Raw genomic sequence first — 21295 nt, 5'->3', positions numbered from 1 at the left:
GGATGGAAATGAGGCTGGAAGACCAAGCGGCCCACTTTGTCTGATGACTTTGTTTGCCGTACCAGAGGCCGAGACAGGAAGGCGGCCCACGCGGCTCTAATGTGACCATGGAAACGTCGCCGTTAATGATGGTGGATCCTCTCCCAGCCTCCTTCACCGAATGGAAGAGGTGGAGCCTGGGAGTTTGAGTCCGTGTTAGCCGCCATATTTAGAACCATTTCTGGTGTATTTACTAGAGTAACAGAGGACTAATGGAGACCAAAGACCAGTCCTAATGCGGACGTAAGGGGTCAGGGGTCACGGTGAATTAGGTTTTGGTTAAGGTTAAAGTTAGAGATAGTCTAGACTAGCACATGAATATTGTAACTTGGTTTTGACAAAGTTTTGATAATTATTGAGTCATTATGTAATATATTTGATTAAATAAGTGATCACTTCTTCCCTCTCCCTTTCAAACATAAAAGTGGTTAACAAATTATCGTGTTCTCGGTTATTTATGCATTTTGCTTGTTCTAAAAAAAAAGAAATAAATTTAAATATAATAGTTAAGGTCAGGGAAAAATGTCTGGGTTAAGATTATTGACAGTAACTGAATCAAAACATTTTTCAATAAAGATAAGACAATAAATTAAGGTTGCAAACAGCATTTTTCTTGGTAAAATCTTAAAATTAACCCAATTAACCCATTAAAAATTTGTTTAATTTGACTTCTCACTTAGCTAACAGCAGAGTAAGACAACAGCAGAGATCTTCAAATCATTTTATAACAGAGTTTATTCAATAATATTAAAGGTAAACTATAAACGTTTTTGTCATTGTTTATACAATTTGCTATGTTGTTGTTATTATTGCAGAATAGATTAACTTACAGTGTGGTTGCAGCCTCCTCTGCCCCACAGAATGGCCTTAGTGACAAACGAGATGTACATCGGTCTCTAAAACGGAGGAAGAAAAAGACCAAATGAGAAAGAAGCAACAAAGAAACAGTGATTTCAAGAGGTTGTTTCTGTAGCATTAAAGCTAAAGTAGACATTAAAGGTGACCTATTATTATTCTGTCAACAGGTTAGGAGAAGTCGGGTTTTACAAAACATGTTCATTACATTTTTCGTACAAAATCATGAAAGAGTTGTAACTCAAGAAGCAGAAAGTGGTTTCTGTTTGGTGAGTCAACAACAAAACACTTTCTTTACAGCAGACAAACCTGCTCGAGCTCTCCTTGGTTGCTAGGTAACGGGCGGAACTCTGCAGCGGTTGCTAGGTAACGGGCGGAACTCTGCAGCGGTTGCTAGGTAACGGGCGGAACTCTGCAGCGGTTGCTAGGTAACGGGCTGCTTCACTGGGGTTGTGCCTGCTGATTTGTGAATTTGCCTTCGACAGTTTTTTTTTTTTAAATGGCTCATTTTCCAGACACCAAAAAACTTCAATAACCAAGTAAAAACGTCTAGATGTTTTTTTTTAAGTGCTTTCAAAAGCAGTTAAGACCCAAATGGAAGAACAAAAAAGTGTAAAATGTGAGTTTTGCTTAATAAGTCACTTTAAACATAAATATGAGCGTCTAATAACTTCTAAACCAACATTTTGAAATGTGTTCGTTTACATCTAATGATTGCATTTTAAGTTATTTCACTCTCCCAATCGGTCCTTTCTAACATCTGCTTCCTGTCTTTACTCAACATCTTCAAGACAGTACAGTGGTGATGTGACCGGTGCGACCTGTGGAGCCGGACGCAGTGCATCAACTCATCCATCAAGATGGACACGTACCAAAAACTCATCCATCTCTCTTTGCAGCTCATAGAAGATGAGTCAGCTCAAATCGATCCACTGCAGGGAGCAACAGAGCAAGTCCTCCCTGAACTCACCCTTCATTCACTGGCCATAACCCCGAAACAGAGATGGTGACGGGGAGCAAGACGAGGTCACAAGGTGGAGGACAATAAGACTTTATTGGTGTTTACTCTGATAATCTCTTGTCCGCTGAGGACAGAAAACCTGCAAGTCCAACAAATGAAGACTAGAGGGCAGCGTCAGGTCAGACCATCTCTGATTGTGCGGTGGCTTTAACGTATAATTAGTTAAATTATGGCACCAATGTCACTAACTATTCTGATCCAAGAAGCCGCTTTAATTAGAGACAAAGTAATAATGACAGACAGCAAAAAGCCAAAGTGAATTGGAGGAAAAATCACAAATTTTAAACTTTTTACAATATTTTGGCGGCTCCAAATCAGCCAGTAAAAAGTATATTTAGGCATTTTGTCGGCAGCAGTCTGATCCCACTTGATCTTATAAGTAAAAAGTTATAAGTCTACAATATTATGTTCATATTGCATGGTTTAATATCAGGACAGAGAGAAAGAAAAACTTCACAATGTTTGAAAAACTTAAGATTAAAATGAATACAAGAAATGTATGAAGACATTCAACGTTATTAGAAACATAAAAATTGGTTTTTATGCTTCTAATATCTTAAATTTTAATGTTTATTTTTAATGTTTATTGAATATATTTCTCTCTAACTAAAAAAAACAGTCCAGGCATGGACTAGGACACTTCCCGTTGTTTCTGAGCAATTTCTGAAAGAGTTGAGGCTGCAAGTCATCCCACCCCTCCTCTGAGTAACTGACGAGAGTAACTGTAATCTGATTACTTTTCTCAGGTAACGAGGAAAGCAAGGGGTCAGAATCTCATAAAACTTTGATTACTGTAACTTAACTGCATGCAAACCAGGATAACAAGCACAAATAAATAGTATTTTCTATGGTGGAGTAGTTAGAAACGCAACTCCACAGAAGAAATACTTGATTTCTTAAAATATGCAGGACAGGTTTAAATACATTTCACAAAATTCATCAATAAAAGATTGTTGCATTTCATAACATTTTTGGTGATTTAATAGGTATGAAGCTAAAAGTCACAGGGTTTCATTTGAATACATTTTATTTGATGTAATATGAAGAGTAAAAGGTTTATTGCTTATTTAGTTTGTGCATCGTTTATAATAAAATAATGTATTCCTTTTAAAAATGATTAGTCTATGTAACTGGATTGCTGTCTTGTGGAAGTAATTAGTGACTAATTACTATTTCCAAGTTGACAGATGGTCACTGCGAACAGATAGCTGTGGGATTCAGACTGGGATCTCCGTCTCAAATGATGCTTTTCAACTTTTCCATCGACGTGAAAAAGCATCAAAACATAAAGTTAAAGGTTTTGCCTCATCAGCTCAATCAAAGCTGAATTAATTGATGGAATTGCTCTGCCTCTGATGTCCCATCATCTCCAACAGGAGACATAATCCCACAGAGAATTCACCTAAAGTGATTGCTGCTCCTTTTTTCCTGCTCAATCCAGATAATGAGATTAGGGAGACTCCTGGCAGATGGGGTTTCCATCGCGTATGTGTCGACAAGATGCATCCCCACTTTTAAGAGTTCGCCTCGATCTGGTGAACGCAGAGCAGGCTTCTCCGGCAGCGGAGGGCAAATATGGTCAAATATGGCCGGCCTTATCAATAATGAGTGGGTGGGAAAGGGGCAGATCAAATTACCAATTTAGAAGTAATCACCAAAGTGGTTACTGCTTCGTTATCCACTCCGCTTCGTCCTCTGTGGTGATCCCTGCTGCCATCTGTCTGTCTTTCTCAGGGGAGTCCTTCCTTTTTCTCCTCAGCTCCACACTGGATGTTTTATTAACTCAGTTTCACCTGATTACACCCTGCCTGGGAGTCGGCGCACGTTAATAGGCATTTAATCAATGTTTAATTAAGGTAGCAGCTATGAAACACCAAGCTGAGACACACGATTCCAGGTTCAAGCTTATGAGCAATTTTCTGCTTACTGGAAATATTCTTGATCTCAAAAGCCAAAGGCTTAACATTTTCATGTGTATTTCTGTAGAAACTGTACATTTCATGCGACCGTAAACAGACTTTAGAAGAACATGGACGTCTCACAGCAGTTCACTGATGAAGAAAGAAATTACGCCACTACTTAGAGAAGCAGCATTCAGCTTCCATGCACCACAAACTGGAACAAACATCCGCAAAACTGCAAAACGGCCGAAACACTGAGTTCCTTAAACTCAAGGCTAAAAGCCCAGCTGTTTAGAATTGATTTGAAACAAGATAAATGGAAAATTGATCAATATATTCAATGTGTATTAATGATTAGCAAAATTTGTCACTAGTTTCTTAAGTTTAGACTGTATGTTGTTTCTATCGCACCTTAATTTTTGTGCTTTTATGACGTGAAGTTGCCTTGCTCCTGTAATTTGCAATAGAAATAAAGCTGATTGATTGATTTATGGTTTAAACCAATCATTAATTAGAGTTGTTGAGCAATCGGTGTCGACAATCAAGTACTTTCCATGTGATGGACCTGTTTGCTGCAGCCATTGTTTTATTGCGGCTGTCTTGTTCTGGTGAAGAATTACGACGCATGTCTCAAATCAATAGCCAATAACTGTGTTTCCATTACAAATGTGAGCATAAGTTAAAAATACAATTTCACAATTGTAGCGTTTCCATTAAAACAAGAAATGTAATGAAATTCATGTGTGAATAAGTTTGTTAATGCGATAAGTCGTCTTCTTTGTCATTTCCACCAGTAGTAACATCCGGTTGTTGGCATGATGGGAAAAAAGTGTTTCCATTGAGGTTTTGGGGTGTATGTAAATTTCAAAACGGCAGGAAAACCACCTCATCCAAATAAAAAAAGATTTTTCTTGAATTTTTTACGTTTTTTTTCTAATTTGGAGTGTTTCCATGAAGCAAATTTACTTTCGTATTTCCAATTTGCTCAATTTTACCGTCAATGGAAATGCATCTAATGATGTAAGAGTCACACAAATATGACATGGCCATTCTGACTGCAGAAAACTATTGTTAAAATGGCTTGTGCTAAAAAAAAAAGGAGCTTTGCATGTGTAGCAGTATTTCTACTTGAAACTTCCAATACGTATTATTTATTCTAAGTTTGAACATAGCAGCCTCGTCTTTTAGAAGTGAATAACTAGAACTGCATGAGGTCAGGACACAGAAATTGAGTCCAAAGAGATGACACACTCTCCACAGGATGGTGGAAACAAAGCGCAGGAACAAAGCAGCATCCCGTTTAGAATCGACTGATGGAGCTGCTGACTTATCAAAGCCAACAAAAGGTCTGAGTGAACACCTCAGCATGGCTGAGTCCAGGTTACAGCCGGAGACACGGGAGAAAAGGAGAAAATTGAGAGAGAGAAAGCCTGGGGTCAGCCATAATGAGCCATGAATGCGAGCATCCCACCAATCCTGTTTAATGGGGTTCATCCCTTCACTGCAAAAACACAAAATCTGACCCAGTAGATTTAATTTCATTTCAATTCAAATATCTAACTACACTTAAAGCTGCAGTAGGTAACTCATGATGATTTGTTTCTGTTGTTTCTCCTCCATTAGACCATGGAGCAGCGCATACACTATGTTGATTGACAGCGTTAAGACTTTTCTCTTGGATCCGTTTGGTTGTTTTTGATCAAAAGCAATGCATTTGTGGAAATGGCGAACTTTCAACTAACATTTGAGCAAAAATACAGCAGTTTGTTTTAAAGCTTCTAGTTCCACTTGCAGATTATTTCCCACATTATAAGTGAAATAATAGTAAAGCTTGTATTTTTGATCAAATTGAGTAGTAAATAAGTTAGAACGCTGCAGAAACACCTAATTTTACCAAGTATTTTTTGTCTCTTCTCATTAAAATATATTGGTTCACTTGAAATAAGACGCAACTAACTTGCAAAGTTATATCAGCTCATTTTAAGTCAATAATTTGTTGATATTCATAAAAAATTGCTACTTAAATTGGAAAATTATTTTACTTATAACAAAACATTTTTCCAATAAGTAAAGAAATAAATAAAGCTCTTTATTTTTGATCAAATCGGTTAATAAATAAAAAATACTCAAATACTGCAAAAACAAAATATTACCAAGTATTTTTGGTCAATTGCATTGAAAATATCTTGGTACATTTAAAATGAGACAAACTTAATTTACAAGTAACTTTTCAGCAAGATATAAAAGCTGGCATTAAGTCAATAACTAGTTCATTTTGATGGAAATATCTTAGTTCACTTAAAATAAGTTACAAGTAACGTACCAGGAAGATACAGGAGCTTTAAATATTGATGAAAAAGTGTTTTTTTCACAAGCAGATTATTTCATTTATAACATGGGAAAATATCTTGTTATTAATGAAAAAATCTCCCACTGAAACTTGTAATGTTTTTAGTCAAAATTAAGGAATTATTGAATTAAAATAAGCTCATATTTCTGGCTAAATAGTGACCTGACATGAAATGAGACAAGACTAATATATTAGAATAAGAATCTGGTTCAGATTTTGTGTTTTTGCAGTGTTCCTCACACCGGTGGGTCTGTGCGCACACGTTGGGGTTCGGGTCAGGGGGCTGCAAGGACTCTGTGACCCTGAAATGAGCCGGGGAGCCCCGCTGATAGGACAGAGCTGCTTTTCTGCTTTAATCTGCAAGCAAGAGGATCAAAATGGTGACTACCGGTGGTGAGACTGTGTGCAGGGCAAAGCGGGTCCAGCCATTTGAGATGTCTCACAGGGGGCTGGCGCACCCTGACAAAAGCACAGCTCTGCTGCCACAATGACCCGGGAGACACCGGCACATCGGCGACTAACCTACTTAACATTCATTAGCTTCAGAGAGAGGACAGATGCTCTGGACCGTCTCTCTCATGTTCTCGACGTGGGGCTCATTTGACGTGTCTTTTATTCAGGATGTTGTGGAGGGAGACCTGGGTGAGCATGGAGGGACTCACCCTGTGCGGCCCGCGGCGTCCAGAACCAGAGCAGTCGGGTCGCCTGGCAGGAAGAGACAGAAGCCTCCCTGGATGCTTCAAATCCTGATTTCTGCTGCGTCGGCGTTCAGACAGAAAATCCAGAGCTCCTCTCCTTTCAAAAGAAGACATTTCCAACAAGTTCTAGTCTTTACATTTTTATGCTTCTGAACACAAAAATATACTTCAGTGTTTTGACTAATTTTTCCTTCTGGTTTGAAAGTGAAGGAGCAGAGTGAACGCTCTCTGTGGGAGGCTTTTTAAATAATATTCTGTTAATAATTACCATTCAGACTCTCAAGCATGTTTCCCTGAACATTAAGTAACAAAGGTTGGGCCTCTGACAGACATGGCAGTAGCTAGTTTTGAAAAATAATGTACTATGAGGAGTATTTTTACTTTTACTTAGGTAATTTAACTATGAATTTAAACAACTATTACTGGAGTAAAACTTCTGGATGCTTTTCCCCAATATTAGTAACTCCACTGAATTTGAACTATAAAAAGAAACTGATTTCGATTTTTGTTTTTTGTAAGATGCGTACTAAGGCCATGCTAAAAAAAATTGAAAATGAAATTAAATTATGAGGATAAAGTTGTGTTACAAGAATAAAGTCAAAATATAACATTATTCTCAAAATATTCACTTTATTCTCACATTATTTTGACTTTATTCTCATTATATTAGTTTATTTTTGTAATATTACAACTTTATTATAGAAATACTAACTATTCTCACTTTATTTCAACTTTACTTTTGTAAAATGAGTATTCCTGTAATACTACAACTTTGTTCTTGGATTATTTCAACTTTATTCTCTGAATTTTATGACTATTATTGTAATACAATAACTTTTTTCTGGTAATTTTAATATTCCATAATATAGCCCTAGTACTCGTTTATAAGAAACATTTTCATTGTGGCCTTAAATACCAAGATTCCCACATAAATTTACATTTTGGTCTGCCTCATTAAGTAATCTATAAATCTTAAAGGCAACTCAAGAACTGAGTAATTAATTAAAACATCAAATACTGTTTTACTCGTTTCATTTACTTGAGTAAACGCATGCTGAAGTAGTGCTACTCTTACTCGAGTCCAGATCCAACGTTACTTTCCTACCACAGACAAACTTCATCTCTGTTTTTCTGTCACATGTGCAGAAGAAACCGGGGTGACAACAGAGCAGCGCTTTGAATTAAACATTGAACAGCTGTGCAGCCCAGAGTGACAGAGTCCAGAGCAAGAATCAGGAGCAGCTGGAGAGAAAGGCAGCTTTTCAACCCGACTCCAGACGCAACACGGATCAGGTTCTGGGCAGACACACTGCGGCATAAATCTCCTCTCCTTAATTACATTAGAGGCGCATAGCGGCGAGCTTTGTGACAACAATGAAGCCTATCGATTCCACAAATCGGAGGCGGCCAGAGGCGGCCGGAGTCGGCCCGGCCTGTGGGTGTGCGCTCTGAGAAGCTCTAGATCTGCATCTGAAACCTGAGCTCATTACGAAGAGCTGCGTCCGGCCCGACCGGCCGAAAGTTCTTGGTTTAATATTAACGAGAAGAATGTGGAGCGGTTTCTGTGGCAAACAGTTACTCTCATGACACAAAATGCATTTCTGCTGGAAAAGCAGGAAAATCACATACTACCACCAGATATTACCAAGTAATCTAGGTCTAGTTTTCTAATGAAAATACATTAAAAAAGACAAAACTAACATACAAGTAACTTTTCAGCAAGATATAACTAATTTTAGGTGAAAAAAGTCTTAATATTGATGAATTTGACATTTTCTTCAGTTATTTAATTTTCCTTTGGGATCAAAAAAGTATTTTTAAATTGCGTTTGACCTGAATAAGTGCCAATTCAAGTCAAAGTTGGGTTTTCTTTGGTTCTGAAGTGTTAATGTTAAGAACCCTATTCCCGCTGATTTGGTTTTTTCTTTTAAATCAATTTCAAGGAATTATTTACTTAGAAAAAGCTCTTATATTTTGCTGAAAAGTCACTTTTGAGTTAGTTTTGTCTTATTTACAATAGAATAGGCCAAAAATATTTGGTAATATTTTGTTTTTGCAGTGTTCTCACTCATCACTGTCCCATTTGACCAAGGGAAGAGATTTATTTATGTTTTTCCAAAGCAAAAGGATCCAACACGACTTAAATAAGCTTCTTTTGGCTTGTGAGATCAAGACCTCTCTTTAACATAACTGACTCTGCCTGCTGTCTCTGTGTTGAAGCTGGTGGGGGCTCTGCAGAGCAGGTCAGCATCATCCAGATGCCAGAGGACTGGTTGCTTGGAGACTGCAATGAAAACGTGTCCAAAAGGGACAAAAAGTTGATTCATCTGTCTAATATTGTCAAATCTAAAGATGCAAAACAGAAAATCATAATATCAAATACATACATTTTAATCCAAACTCATTTATAACATGAGTTTTTTTTTGTTTCTTTTTCAGTACAACTTCAAATCCCATCATGTTACAGTAAAGAGAATTGTGATATAACCTGTTTGTTGTCCACCAGTATCTTTATTCAATTCAAAAATACCTTATTGATCACAAAGGGAAACTCAATGTAAAATAGATAAGAGTGAACTTTTAAAGATGACCTATCCAACTCAGTTTACACTCGTGAAAATGGCTGCAAACAGATGCGCAATAATATAGCGATACATCTTTGAAAAGCATTAGTAGAGCCTCCTGCACAACGAACAATAATTCAGCAAGTGGTTTCTGGATGGTAAGACAAAAACAGAACACTTTTCCAGTAGCCATTGTGCAGCACATGCAGTGGTGAAATCAGCTCAGCTTGGGTTGCTAGGAGACGAGTGGAGCTCTGCCGGCGTTGCTGGGTAACAGGCTGAGTTTCCCTGGGGTTGCTAGGCGCAGAGCGATGCTAATTTGTGACGCTACGTTCCGAAGAAATCTGAAACTGCTCATTTTCAGCACACCAAAAAACACCAAATCAAATCAAAAATAGCTCCTCCTGCTGGTAGGATGTTTACTGGAGTGATAAATGCCCACTTCCTTACAGCGCCCCATCAGAATAATGATACAAATTCTTGGTTGCGAATGCAGAAACGTATTCCTAGACAAAAAAACGTCCTTATATTCAAAGAACAAACAAGTAACATTTAAGCACATCCTTTTAATTAGGATGCTAACAAACACATACATCAGCACAGAAGAGCTGACAAAGCTTTCCACAAGACACATTAAAACACAATTACAAGAGCTATCATGCTGTTTTAAGAAAAGCTGCCCTGCCCACCACACGCTGCCCTTTGTCAGGAGCGGGACGGACATTCAAAGAGCCGTGACCTGCACCGGCTGCTGTGGGCAGCAGGCCCGACTCCAAACCCCGGTTGCCAGGCCATGCTGGGAGCCTCCGCTTGTCCCCTGGTTAGCGCAGCTATTTTCTCAACTCATCAATCTGTCAGCTAAGCCGCTTGACACAAACCACAATATGGCCGCCGTATTTTATTCAATGTCTTACAATATGGTCTCAGCATTTCCAGATTAGTCAGCTCACCCACGAGGGCAGATCCCCTGCTGAGGAGCAGTGGCAGTGGGTGTCCTCACTGCAAAAACACAAAATCTTATCAAGTATTTTGGTCTTGATAAGCACATATGTTAGTACACTTGAAATCAGACAAAACTAGTAACAAGTAACTTTTCACCAAACTATAGGAGCTTGTTTAAGTCAATAAACCCTTAATCTTAATGAAAAAGTACTTGTCTGCCAATGGAACCAGAACTTTTTCATCAATATTAAGAAATATTTTACTTAAAATCAGCAATATCTTGCTTTCAGACAAGCCACTTCTTATTCTGCAGCTTTCCTTCATTTTTTGAAAAGGGCCAATGCTTCCTGGAAGAGATTAGAAAAGGCCTAAACAAAACATATTCATTACATTTAATGCACAAAATTGTTGTTTTGCTCAGTTCTCCCTATTTTAACTCCTTTCAAAACTAGATGTTTTAGGGCCTATCGTCAAGTGTAATCCAAATAATTTGCTGCTGGCCAAACTCCTCCCCTCAGCTCAACGTTTAGACTCGCTTGTTAAAATGGTTGAGAAAAGATATGCAATTATACAACCTTACATCTTTGAAAAGCAGAAGTGGAGTCTCCTAAACAACAAACAAGAATGCAGGAGGTGGTTTCTGGATCGTAAGTCAACAACAACATTCTTGTCTTTTCTAGCAGTAAAACCAGCTGACCAAATGTGCTGGACCTGCACTGAGGTAACAGTGCAGTGTCTGTTGATTTTGACTCAATATTTAGGAGGTTTTTTCAAACAGACACCAACAATCATTAATTTACTGTGTACTTGGTGCTCGGGCTGTTTTTAGAAGCAATGTCAACCAAAATGGGAGTTTACAAACATGAAAAATGAGAACAGCAAACAATGTTAGTTTCAAAATATTTTAAGAAAAAAAATTAGAGAATCACCGATGAAAACCACGGTAAAAGAAAGAATACCCTTACAGCTCATAAGTTTTCTTGCAACTTTTCCTGCTTTCTAGACAGATTTTACATTTAAACCAATCGGTAAAGACGTTATTGTGTAAATGCTGGCCATCTGTGTAAGTCTACAGCAAGAGTTTTCTGAGAACAACCTCGGACTGGACTCGCTCGAGAGCCAACTATTCAGTTTATTTTCAAGTAAGGATGAAAGAAAGACTCCAAACTATGTATGTCGCCTATTCAGTGGCGACGCTCTTTAAGTGAAAGGACAGCAGAAAGAGTTGGGGACGGGGTGGAGTGCTGCATAAATTTTACATACACAAGGCCTCAGACAAAGTGATTGTTGCTTCCCTGAAACTTTTTTTCTCTCTCCCTCCTCCAGCAAACACTTTCACCACTGAATAGGCACCTATTAGTGACTCCATTATGGGACAGGGCTCTTGAATGGCTCCTCACTGTGCGTCTTTATCATAGCCGGGCCCCCCTTCCCCGTCCGCCCAACCCAGCTTCCTACAGCCTGTTTTGATAGGTGAGGATGGGTGAAGTCGGGGGGGAGGAGAGGTGGCCTGCCACTTTCACTCCCCGTTGTGTGCTCCAGGTGTGGTGGGTTAAGCGTAGTGCTTCACAGCTTCTATTGTGACACGCACTTTTTCCCCTTCACCACTTATTCAAGGAAAAAAATGGCTGTGTTTTACATGCATTAGTCGATCCCCTCCTCCCGAAACGAGGGTGGAATCGCTGCACACTGCCTTGGAGAAACGTATTGTTGCTGGATTATTCAGGAGTTAGCTGAATGAAAGAGGCAGGCAGAGAGGGGTGTCTGTACTTTATCTCCAAGGGAGACAGCGGCTAAAGACTGAGCTTCTTTAGAGGAGTGAGTTACTGCGGCGAAAAGCTCAGGAACACCTGCAGGACACAAATGCCTCCATCTAAAATACAGTAACTAGCTTCTATTCATCAGGTTGAGGACAGAGGAAAGTTTTACAAACCATCCTGGCACAAAATATGTAAAGATACATCAACTTTTAGAATGTTTTCTATTCACTATTCAATAATTATTACAGTCATTTAGCATAATTTCTGCTTCATACCATCTGACTTTAGATGGTGGAAAATTTTATCAACAATTTAATAAAAAATTGAATTTGTAATATGTAATATTTTATATAAATCACGCCAAATTTTTTTTCCCATGGTTCTTGTAGGTTTATTGCATTAGTGCTGGACTTTCTTGCTCGTGTTTATTTGAGGAACAAATAACAAATAACAGAAAACAAAAAAATTGTAAGATTAAAAAATAATTGGGTTTGGATTTTTTGCCTCAACTCTCAAACTTTCTGAGGCTCCCACAGCGCCCCCTGGAGGCCACAGTGCCTCACTTTAACCTGCCACAACCAGGCTGACTGTACAAACTCTGTATTCGCAGAACCATCAGGTCAACAAACATCTGTGTGTGTGTGTGTGTGTGTGTGTGTGTGTGTGTGTGTGTGTGTGTGTGTGTGTGTGTGTGTGTGTGTGTGTGTGTGTGTGTGTGTGTGTGTTTCAGCTTTGAAGTTATGCATGCAAACACAGTTGAAGGAGGGAGACACCGAGAGTCAGCAAGACTTTCTGATGAATATGGAAGCATTGTTCAGCCGTGCTTACCTCCACGGGGAACCATCTGCTCCCTGTCAATGCATCACCTGCTCGTCTGAGCTGTCTCCACGGCAACAAGACTCGGGGGCGGGGGATTAGGAGAGGTGACGGGAGGGGCCAGAGTCGTAGGTAACAGACGGCAGAGCAAATGTCGCCCTCTGCTGGTGGAGAAAGGTACAGAGCAACTCAGCGAGACTAACATGGAGCCACCTGTTGAATACAACTATTACAATCAATGGAAACTCTTATCGACAGAACAAAAATCTGTTTTGTGTGTATCAGTTATTGCTTGTGTGTAAATGACAACACTGTAAGCTTACCAATAACCTGCAAAGTTGAAACATTCTCAACTTTTGGAGCCATATGCAGTAAGGAAAAAACATTTTAAATGAGTGTTTAAACCTTTAAAAAATGATTCAAAATGCTGTTTATGTTGCCTGTGGGTTGTAATTTTCAGTTTAGCTGGGGAATATGCTTAAAAATAATAATCATTAAAAAAAAGTCTCATTCACAGATTTAAAAAATTTTTTTTTTAACTTTTTGAAAGACATTCATCGATACCAACAACTATAAAAGTTTGCACATACAACTTTGGAAAAAATGGAGACAACTTAAAATGAGCAGTTTCTCTGATTTTACAGTTTTATAGGAATATGTTTGAGGAAAATGAACATTGTTCTTTTATTCTATGAACTACTGACAACTAACATTCTAAGCGAAAATGTAATATTTATTTGAAGAAAATGAGAAATAGTCAAAAGAACAAAAAATATGTCGTAATTTCAAACCTCAAATAACGCAAAGAAAAGAAGTTAATATTCATTTAGAAACAACAATACTAATGTTTTAACTCAGGAAGAGTTCAGAAATCAACATTTAGTGGAATAACCAGGTTTTCAATGGTGCAGTGAGCTCTTAATTTCTTCCAGAGTTCTTAATTGAAAAGAATTAAAATATTATTTTAAAGAATTAGTTTTTTTTTTCTTCATTTGCATCATAGGTCTGTCTATAAATGTAGATCTGGATGAAAGCTATACTGATTCTATTAATAAACATACAAAAGTGCCTGGTTTGTGACTGAAAAAAATCAGTTAAATTGGAAATGTAACATATTTTATGCCTTTACAATAATAAATCTTTAACTTAGAAGTAGTTATAATCTATTTGTGCAATTAAAATTAGTACAAATGAACTCAAAGATGTTTGGAAACCTTTACTATGGCGTCCCAAAACAAGATTTAGTTTAGTTGCTTTCCCACGTCACATTTACAAGTCATGAGGAAATGACTCGTCACACATCGCTGTGATTATGAGCTGCAGAGTAATTTCCCCTTTGTGTGTTTTCCACGCATGTTTTGTGTTGTAAGCAGCATGAAAGAGGATCAGTCGCAGGCTTCTCATTATGTCTGCGTTTTCTCCACCTACAGTACATTGTGCGTTCTGCCAGAGACGGCTGTGTAAACACTGACTTGAGGACAGCTCCAAAAGCAAACATGAAAACGTTGAAGTGAGGCCAATAAACACGACACCCAAAGACAAAACACAGCTTTTAATTGTTTGCAACTATGGAGAAGCATCTTTATACATATTTACTATTTACAGAATCTTTTTCAAAGTAGAGATTTCAGTTTATTTTCATCGATGTAAATGTGTTTTTAATTTATTCAGATTCTCTTTAAATCTTGAGGGAAATAAATATGAAAGCTTTTAATGTTGTGAAATTTTTCTGATTATGTAATTTTTGATTGGGCATCGCAAATTACCTAGCAACCCCAATCATAAATGTTAAAACCAACACAATAAAATCATATTTCACTTCATACCTGAATGATAATCAGTAGCAGTAAGAGCGACATTAGAAAAAGAGGCGCACAAGAACAGGATTGAAAAACATATATATAACTTACACTATTTCTGCTGCTTTTATGCAATCAGAGAGAGTTGAAGTGGAGATTAGGTTGCATGCTTTTGCAGAAGTGAACGGCCTTTTATTCTCAAGTACTTAGTCCTTAAAAACAAACTATATTTCATTTCCTTATGAATTGTAACATATAAAGTGTCATAAAGTTACTCAGCAATTTTATTCAGCCTATATCACAAGGAGAAAACTCTTAACCTCAGCCTCTTCAGATTAACACATATATGTTCAAAGTGAGTGACACTTTAATTCTCTTTTTATTTTATTGTTTCTGTTGTGTTTTATCTTATTTTACCAACTGAAAAGCACTTTGGCTAACCTAAAAACATCATGAACACATCAAACAACAGTTGTGAAAAATAATATAAACATTGCATTTGCTATTCTGATAGTTAAAATCATGAAAACACGTCGAATATGTTGATCAGTGTTCCAGTTATTACGGTTCAAAAACAATTCTAAACAGGTGAGTTTTTAGCCTTGACTTGAAGGAACTCAGTGTTTCGGCTGTTTTGCAGTTTTATGGCAGTTTGCTCCAATGTGGTGCAGAGAGGCTGAATGTTGCTTCTCATTTGGTTCTGGTTCTGGGGATGCAGAGCAGACCAGAACCAGAAGACTCGAGAGGTCGGGAAGGTTGCTGTGACACAGCAGATCTTTAACGTATTGTGGCGCTAATACATTAATACTGTTGTTAGTGATTTATGAACTAACAGCAAGATTTTAAAGTCTGTTCTTTGAGCTCTATTAATAAGCAAACTAAGTACTTATCATTATATAACACTGTGACTATATCACCATTGTTTTGTTCCTATGACAGTCTAACTTTGCAGCAGTAATGAACCTACAGTTTGTTGCTAAAGCTGCAGATGGACTGCCAATGAGTCATCAGCCACACTTGAACGCTCACCTGGAGCCGCCCTCCAGAGGCCCGGCTACCCTGGAAAGTCTGAGTGACAGGTGAAAGTGGGCGCAGCTGAAGGAAGGAAACCCCTTTTGTGTTTGGTCGCAGAGCAGGACGGAGGCGATGACCCCAGCCCCCAGCTCACACCCGCCACCTGATGAGCTCATCGGCCCGGGGCAAAGAAGCGGCACGTCCTCCAATGACCACAAACACGCGGCAGCATCCCCTTCACTGACGTGCTCACCAAAACAACCTCAATCTGATCGAGATCTCCACAACATTTGTAGGAAATAGAATAAGCTGAAAGCCACCTGCAGGCAACACAATCCCTCCATACCGTGCAGCTGTCAAGCTGAATAAAGGCTCTAAAGTCCAAAAATCAATAGCTTTTTTCTCCTTTTTTCTGTTTCGCCATCGATTTTCATTTTGAATGTCGACAACCAGGGGGAGCTGAGTTGTTTAGGGGTTTGTGAGCCATTAACTGGACCATGAAAGTCATAACTGTCTCCCGATTTTGTCACATATATAACAAAGGGAACAAAATGGGACATACTCTATAAAAACAATCACAAAGCAATTGGTGTAACTCTTTCAGAAAGGTTAGAGAAGGTCTGCAGTAAATAAATATTATTGAGAAACTTTTTTAAGGCTGTTTTTTGGGAAGAGTACAAAACAAATCACTTCAGCCATCCTACATAATGTAGATGGAGCAAAAAATTATAAGTTTAATCTTTTGGAACAGGTGATTTTTCATCATAAAAGCCCAGCACACCTCAATCAGATCTCAATTAATCCACATGTTTATCTCAAATGCAGCCTTAAAGATGATTTGTTATGTTTCCTTGAACAGGTTGGGTTAGGTCTGAAGGCTGTACAAAACATATTCGCTACATTTTTTGTAATGAGATTTTAGTTTCTGCCTATTTTGAGGGCTCTGTCACTTTCAATCCAAATAGGCTGCTGTAGGCCACTTCCTCTAACACAATGTTTACACTCAGATGTAAAAACAGCTGCGCAATTACACAACCGTATATCTTTGAGAAGCATTAGTACAGCCCCCTGCACAACCAACAAGAATGCAACGATTGATTTCTGAATGACAAGTCAACAAAAAACACTTGTCTTTTCCAGAAACGGTAAAACCAGCTGACCAAATGTGCTGGAGTTCCATTTGGGTTGCTAGGCGATGGGCAGAGTTCCGCTGGGGTTGCTAGGTAACAGGCTGGGACTCCCGGGGGTTAGTAGATGAAACACCAAAAAACATGAACTTATTGTCAAAAAACGTCTTGGTTGGTTTTTTAGTTGCGTGGGTTGTTTTCAGAAACAGTAGAAACACAAATGGAAGTATAAAAATGTGAATTTTGAAATTAAATGAATCACTTTATTGAAAATATAGTGGTCAGGATGTAAATATTGAACCTGAAAAACAGACTTTAAGGAAAGTGTAAGAATGGATTCTACTTTTAGACGATGATGCATCTGTAAATACTCTTTTCACCACTTTCCCAGCTCTGTTCTCCATTTGTTCAAGCAGCCATACATTTCAACATCCAGTCTTGCCCTCCCTGCAAAACAAGTTAATCCTGGGAGAGTTTCTGTCAGGCCCACGTGTGGCCCGGGACGCGTCCGGAGAGAAGAAGAAGGGCCGAGTAAGAATTCAATTATTCAGCTGGGAGAGCGTGTCTGTTGTGAGCGGCAGGCGCACGGCTGCCCGTTCCCAGCATGTAACAAGGGGGTTAAGAGCCACAGAAAGGCCTCCATTATCCCGAGTGAGAACGTCCCATGTGGCTGGCTGCACGGCTCAGGCTCTCATTCACTCCGCCTCACAACGGCGCTGCCCAAAGTCCCAAACTTTCACTTTGTGCCCCCTTTTTTTTTCTTCCTCTCAGAAAGGCGCCTTCACAATGCTGAAGTGGATTCTTCGGCACCCCCCATGGACAGCACACATGTGGACAACATTCACAGGATGTCCATCATCTTGTCCATTAATCAACGACATCTCATGAAAGCACAATTAGGAGCCTCACAAGTGTATCAGCGATTATCATCTCTAAGCACCCCTGCTAACTCCTTCTGCACAGCAACGCTTTGTGTGCAGCGTCAGTTTCAAACAAATCCACTTTTTCACAAATAAAAAAATAGCTGGAGTCGCATAATTGTGACAAAATAATAAGTGATTTGAAGGCCATAGATTCACATCTGGCAAATCATTATTACAGGAACAGAACCGCAGTGTGTTGGTCATCTCAGAATCACTTCTACTGATAAACGAGTAATTGTGTCCATCATCAGTAATGACTCAGAGGGGAGAACGCCATCCACTGTACAAGCTGACCTTACAGGGGTCATGTGACATCACATCTCTGATTCTGAGGCTCATTGTGAGGGCAACTCTGACGGCAAGCGGGATTCTCCATAGAAAATCAAAAATATTTGAATTATATGCAGCTTGGAAAGCTGAAATATTGTGGTGTAATGCTAAAGGTTGTCCTTGGAGCTGATTGTAAAGACTATTTGAGGACGGAAAAAGTATATTCATTCATTAAGGTATATTTGGTATTTGAGCTACTAAAATAGTAGCCAAATGTACTGTAATAATCTTATCTAATCCTAATCAATAACACTTTATAAGATGATTTTTACAGAAATATCTGTCTTAGGTGAATCGTTCCAGAAATTAGGTTAATTTAAAATGTGCTTTACTGCAAATAAAACAAATGAGCAACAGGTGAGTTAACAGCTTATATATTTTGCAATTTCTTTTAAATTAAATGAAACCAAACAAATAATTTTCTTTTTGTAAGATAAATATACATATGGTTTGTAATACTGGAAACCTTTATGGTAAAAAGTAAAGAAATATTACATAATTTGTATACTAAATACTGTACTAATATTGGTTTTCCTTCTCACTACTTGTAATTTTACTTGAAACTTCACTTTATTTACATTTAGTTAGACATCAAAAACTGAATTTAAGTCATTTTTCAATAGACACAAGTTCAGTTAATACCCAACTGCATAACTAGCAGAAATCTCATTCATTCCAACAGAGTCCAATGACGCTCAGCCCACTTCCATCCAAATAACCGTTCAAAACAAAGGAGAGCGGATTATTTAACGTCAGGTTGTTCGTTTACATGAAGCCGTTTGCATGCATGTGGCGACAGTAGAGAGGAGCAATCAAAGTTTAGGATTTTTAATGAACAGCAGAAACATTTGAGGCAACACTGGTGTTTGCTGATTATCTAACCAACATCGCCCCCTTGTGGAGCCTGTTGGTCCCTGCGTTTTATCTTTTATTTAGTAAAACTCTTAAACAGAGGAAACAGAATTTTCTCTGATGGCAAAGTGTGATTTCTTCCATGTTTCCTAGATGGGTTCTTTTAAACTTTTCAAATAATTTTTAACAGATTTAATTTCTCCGTCGATATTTGCTGCGTATTCAACACTTTTACTGGACAATGACTCCATATTTCACCAGAAAGACCCGATCTTCTGCAGAAAACAAAACTCAATTTCAAAACCAGATGCACCAGGAGTCCTGAGGGGTTTTGTCTCTCTGTGTAACTTTCACATGTATATCGGTGTGGTGCTAAAGCAACAAAGAACAATAGAAAATATTAATAAAAAGCTCGACAAGCTGATGCAGAATGCTGGAACCTCTTGAGATAATTGTGCAAGAAATTTTTCTTAAAATGAAGAGTATTAAAAGGATCTGACTTTAGTCAGAAGCTTATTCAGAACTGCTGTAACACTGACCACTGCAGGAAAAACAATTATTTTCAGAAATTGTTATATTTCTAAAATGGTACAGCTGTAGTAAAATGGCTATTATAAATTATAATATGACTCAGAAGTGGATCAGATTAATTGAACATTGAGAAAAATATAAACTTTTTCTGAAAACACGATCAAATTCAACTTAACTTTTGGGTTAGGAGTATCACTACAGATTTTCTACACAATTAAATTTTGTGAGTTTAATCCTTTTTAGTTTACCTTTTAGTGAAAATGCAAAATATCACATTAATAACAGATTTTCCAGTCAAAAAGAGGATGGATAGATAGTAGCATTAAACCATTTCCAGGTTGTAGACAAAACTAAATCTTGAATCATATTTTAAAAGTAAAATTTCACAACAACTGTTTGGAGTTAAATAAAAATGGATTCTGCAGAAACCCATCAAACATCATTATTGTTGTGGTTTGTTTTGCAGAAAACAGCAGTTAGCTTGAGCAAAATTAGCCTCTAGCGCTAACTAACCACAATAACGCATTGTTTCGGAAAACTCCTGGTTTTCCCACCCAAAACTGTGTTTTTCTGGGATGAGGCGAGCAAACGCAGCAGAAAATGTGTATTTCACAGACTTTCTGTGTTAAGATCGGCGTTTTTATTTCCTGCTCATGAATCAAGACATTGTTCTCAGACAGGATGTGGCTCCTGAAATATAGAAGATAAATGTTCAGACATGAGCTCGTCTTCGGTATTGTTTTTGTCTAAACAGAAAAAAAAAACATACAAAAATCACTATTTTTTATTACTAAGAACTTAAATAGTTCTAGAGTGGACAAGAAATAATTTACTATTGATAAAATAAATGTATAAATTGTCTTTGCATATATTTTAAGAACAACATTCTCTGCATGGAAGTATAAATTACAACAAAAACACTGTTCAGTTATCAAAATAGTAAAAAATGTAGCAAATGTTAATGTGTATTTGTGGATTTAAAATAGATAAAATGCAGAAATGTTCTTTAAAATGAGTAAACGGATCGGTGCGACTATTTTTAATCACAAATGTTCAGACTAGGGATGCACTGATCCACTTTTTTCACTTCCGATCTTGATGGAGATTTAGGATGTTAAAAAAATTGTCCCGTACCGATTTCATATAAAACACAGTGCTGTACTGAATTAAAATTGTTTTTTGTTGGGTTTTTTTAAAATACAGACATAAATGTGCTGAATTACACATTTATTTGGAAACTTTGCACCACATATAAATACAAAACAGTTCACAAACTTCTGTTCAGTCATTTATAAGGGTATGGCAGCCAATGTAAAATAAATAATAAAGAAAGCGTAGCTAGAAATTCAAAAGATAAAGTAAAATAAATAAACAATGACATTGCTCAGAACACAAGTCATTAATTAGACTGAATTTGTGTTACAGATCTAGATATCGGATCGGTGCATCTCTAATCACCAATCGATCAAAATTAAGAAATTCTGCACTGATAAATGGGTGTAGATCTACATGTAAATACTGAATCCACACATCATGTGTTGGACGTATCAGCTGCAGATATTTCTACCTGCTTTCAGGTCAGCCAGGCTGCAGGAGACCAAACTGTTTTTGCAAGCAGGCTTTCGTGAGCGTCACCTCGGGGACCAGCGGCGGACAACAGGATCCAGATGTGACCATAACGGTTCTGTTTCATAACCGTCCTGTGACATACCGATACACACACACACACACACACAGGGGGTGTGGCGTCACGTGGCCCACGTAAAGTTAAAA

At 38.0% G+C, this 21295-nt stretch overlaps 1 protein-coding gene across 3 annotated transcripts in view; it reads right to left on the bottom strand.

Annotated features, from left to right (window-relative positions):
• The window catches only part of LOC129351480 (uncharacterized), a 58658-nt gene extending 45622 nt beyond the window's left edge, over nt 1-13036 (bottom strand). For 2 of the 3 annotated variants that reach the window (XM_055020331.1, XM_055020330.1), the window contains exons 1-2: nt 6829-7036; nt 870-935 (exon numbers count right to left, since the gene is read on the bottom strand). In XM_055020331.1, the coding sequence (XP_054876306.1) occupies nt 870-935; nt 6829-6978 (216 nt within the window). In that variant the 5' untranslated portion in view covers nt 6979-7036. Of the gene's footprint in view, nt 1-869; nt 936-6828; nt 7037-12958 lie in introns of those variants that run through there. The other variant, XM_055020332.1, reaches the window with a different exon arrangement.
• Between the last annotated feature and the right edge of the window lie 8259 nt (nt 13037-21295).

The sequence above is a fragment of the Poeciliopsis prolifica genome, unplaced genomic scaffold, assembly GCF_027474105.1.
Source record: "Poeciliopsis prolifica strain line A6 unplaced genomic scaffold, Auburn_PproV2 SCAFFOLD067, whole genome shotgun sequence".
In the NCBI taxonomy this organism is placed as follows: domain Eukaryota; kingdom Metazoa; phylum Chordata; class Actinopteri; order Cyprinodontiformes; family Poeciliidae; genus Poeciliopsis; species Poeciliopsis prolifica.
This window is presented reverse-complemented; position numbering and strand designations above follow the sequence as displayed.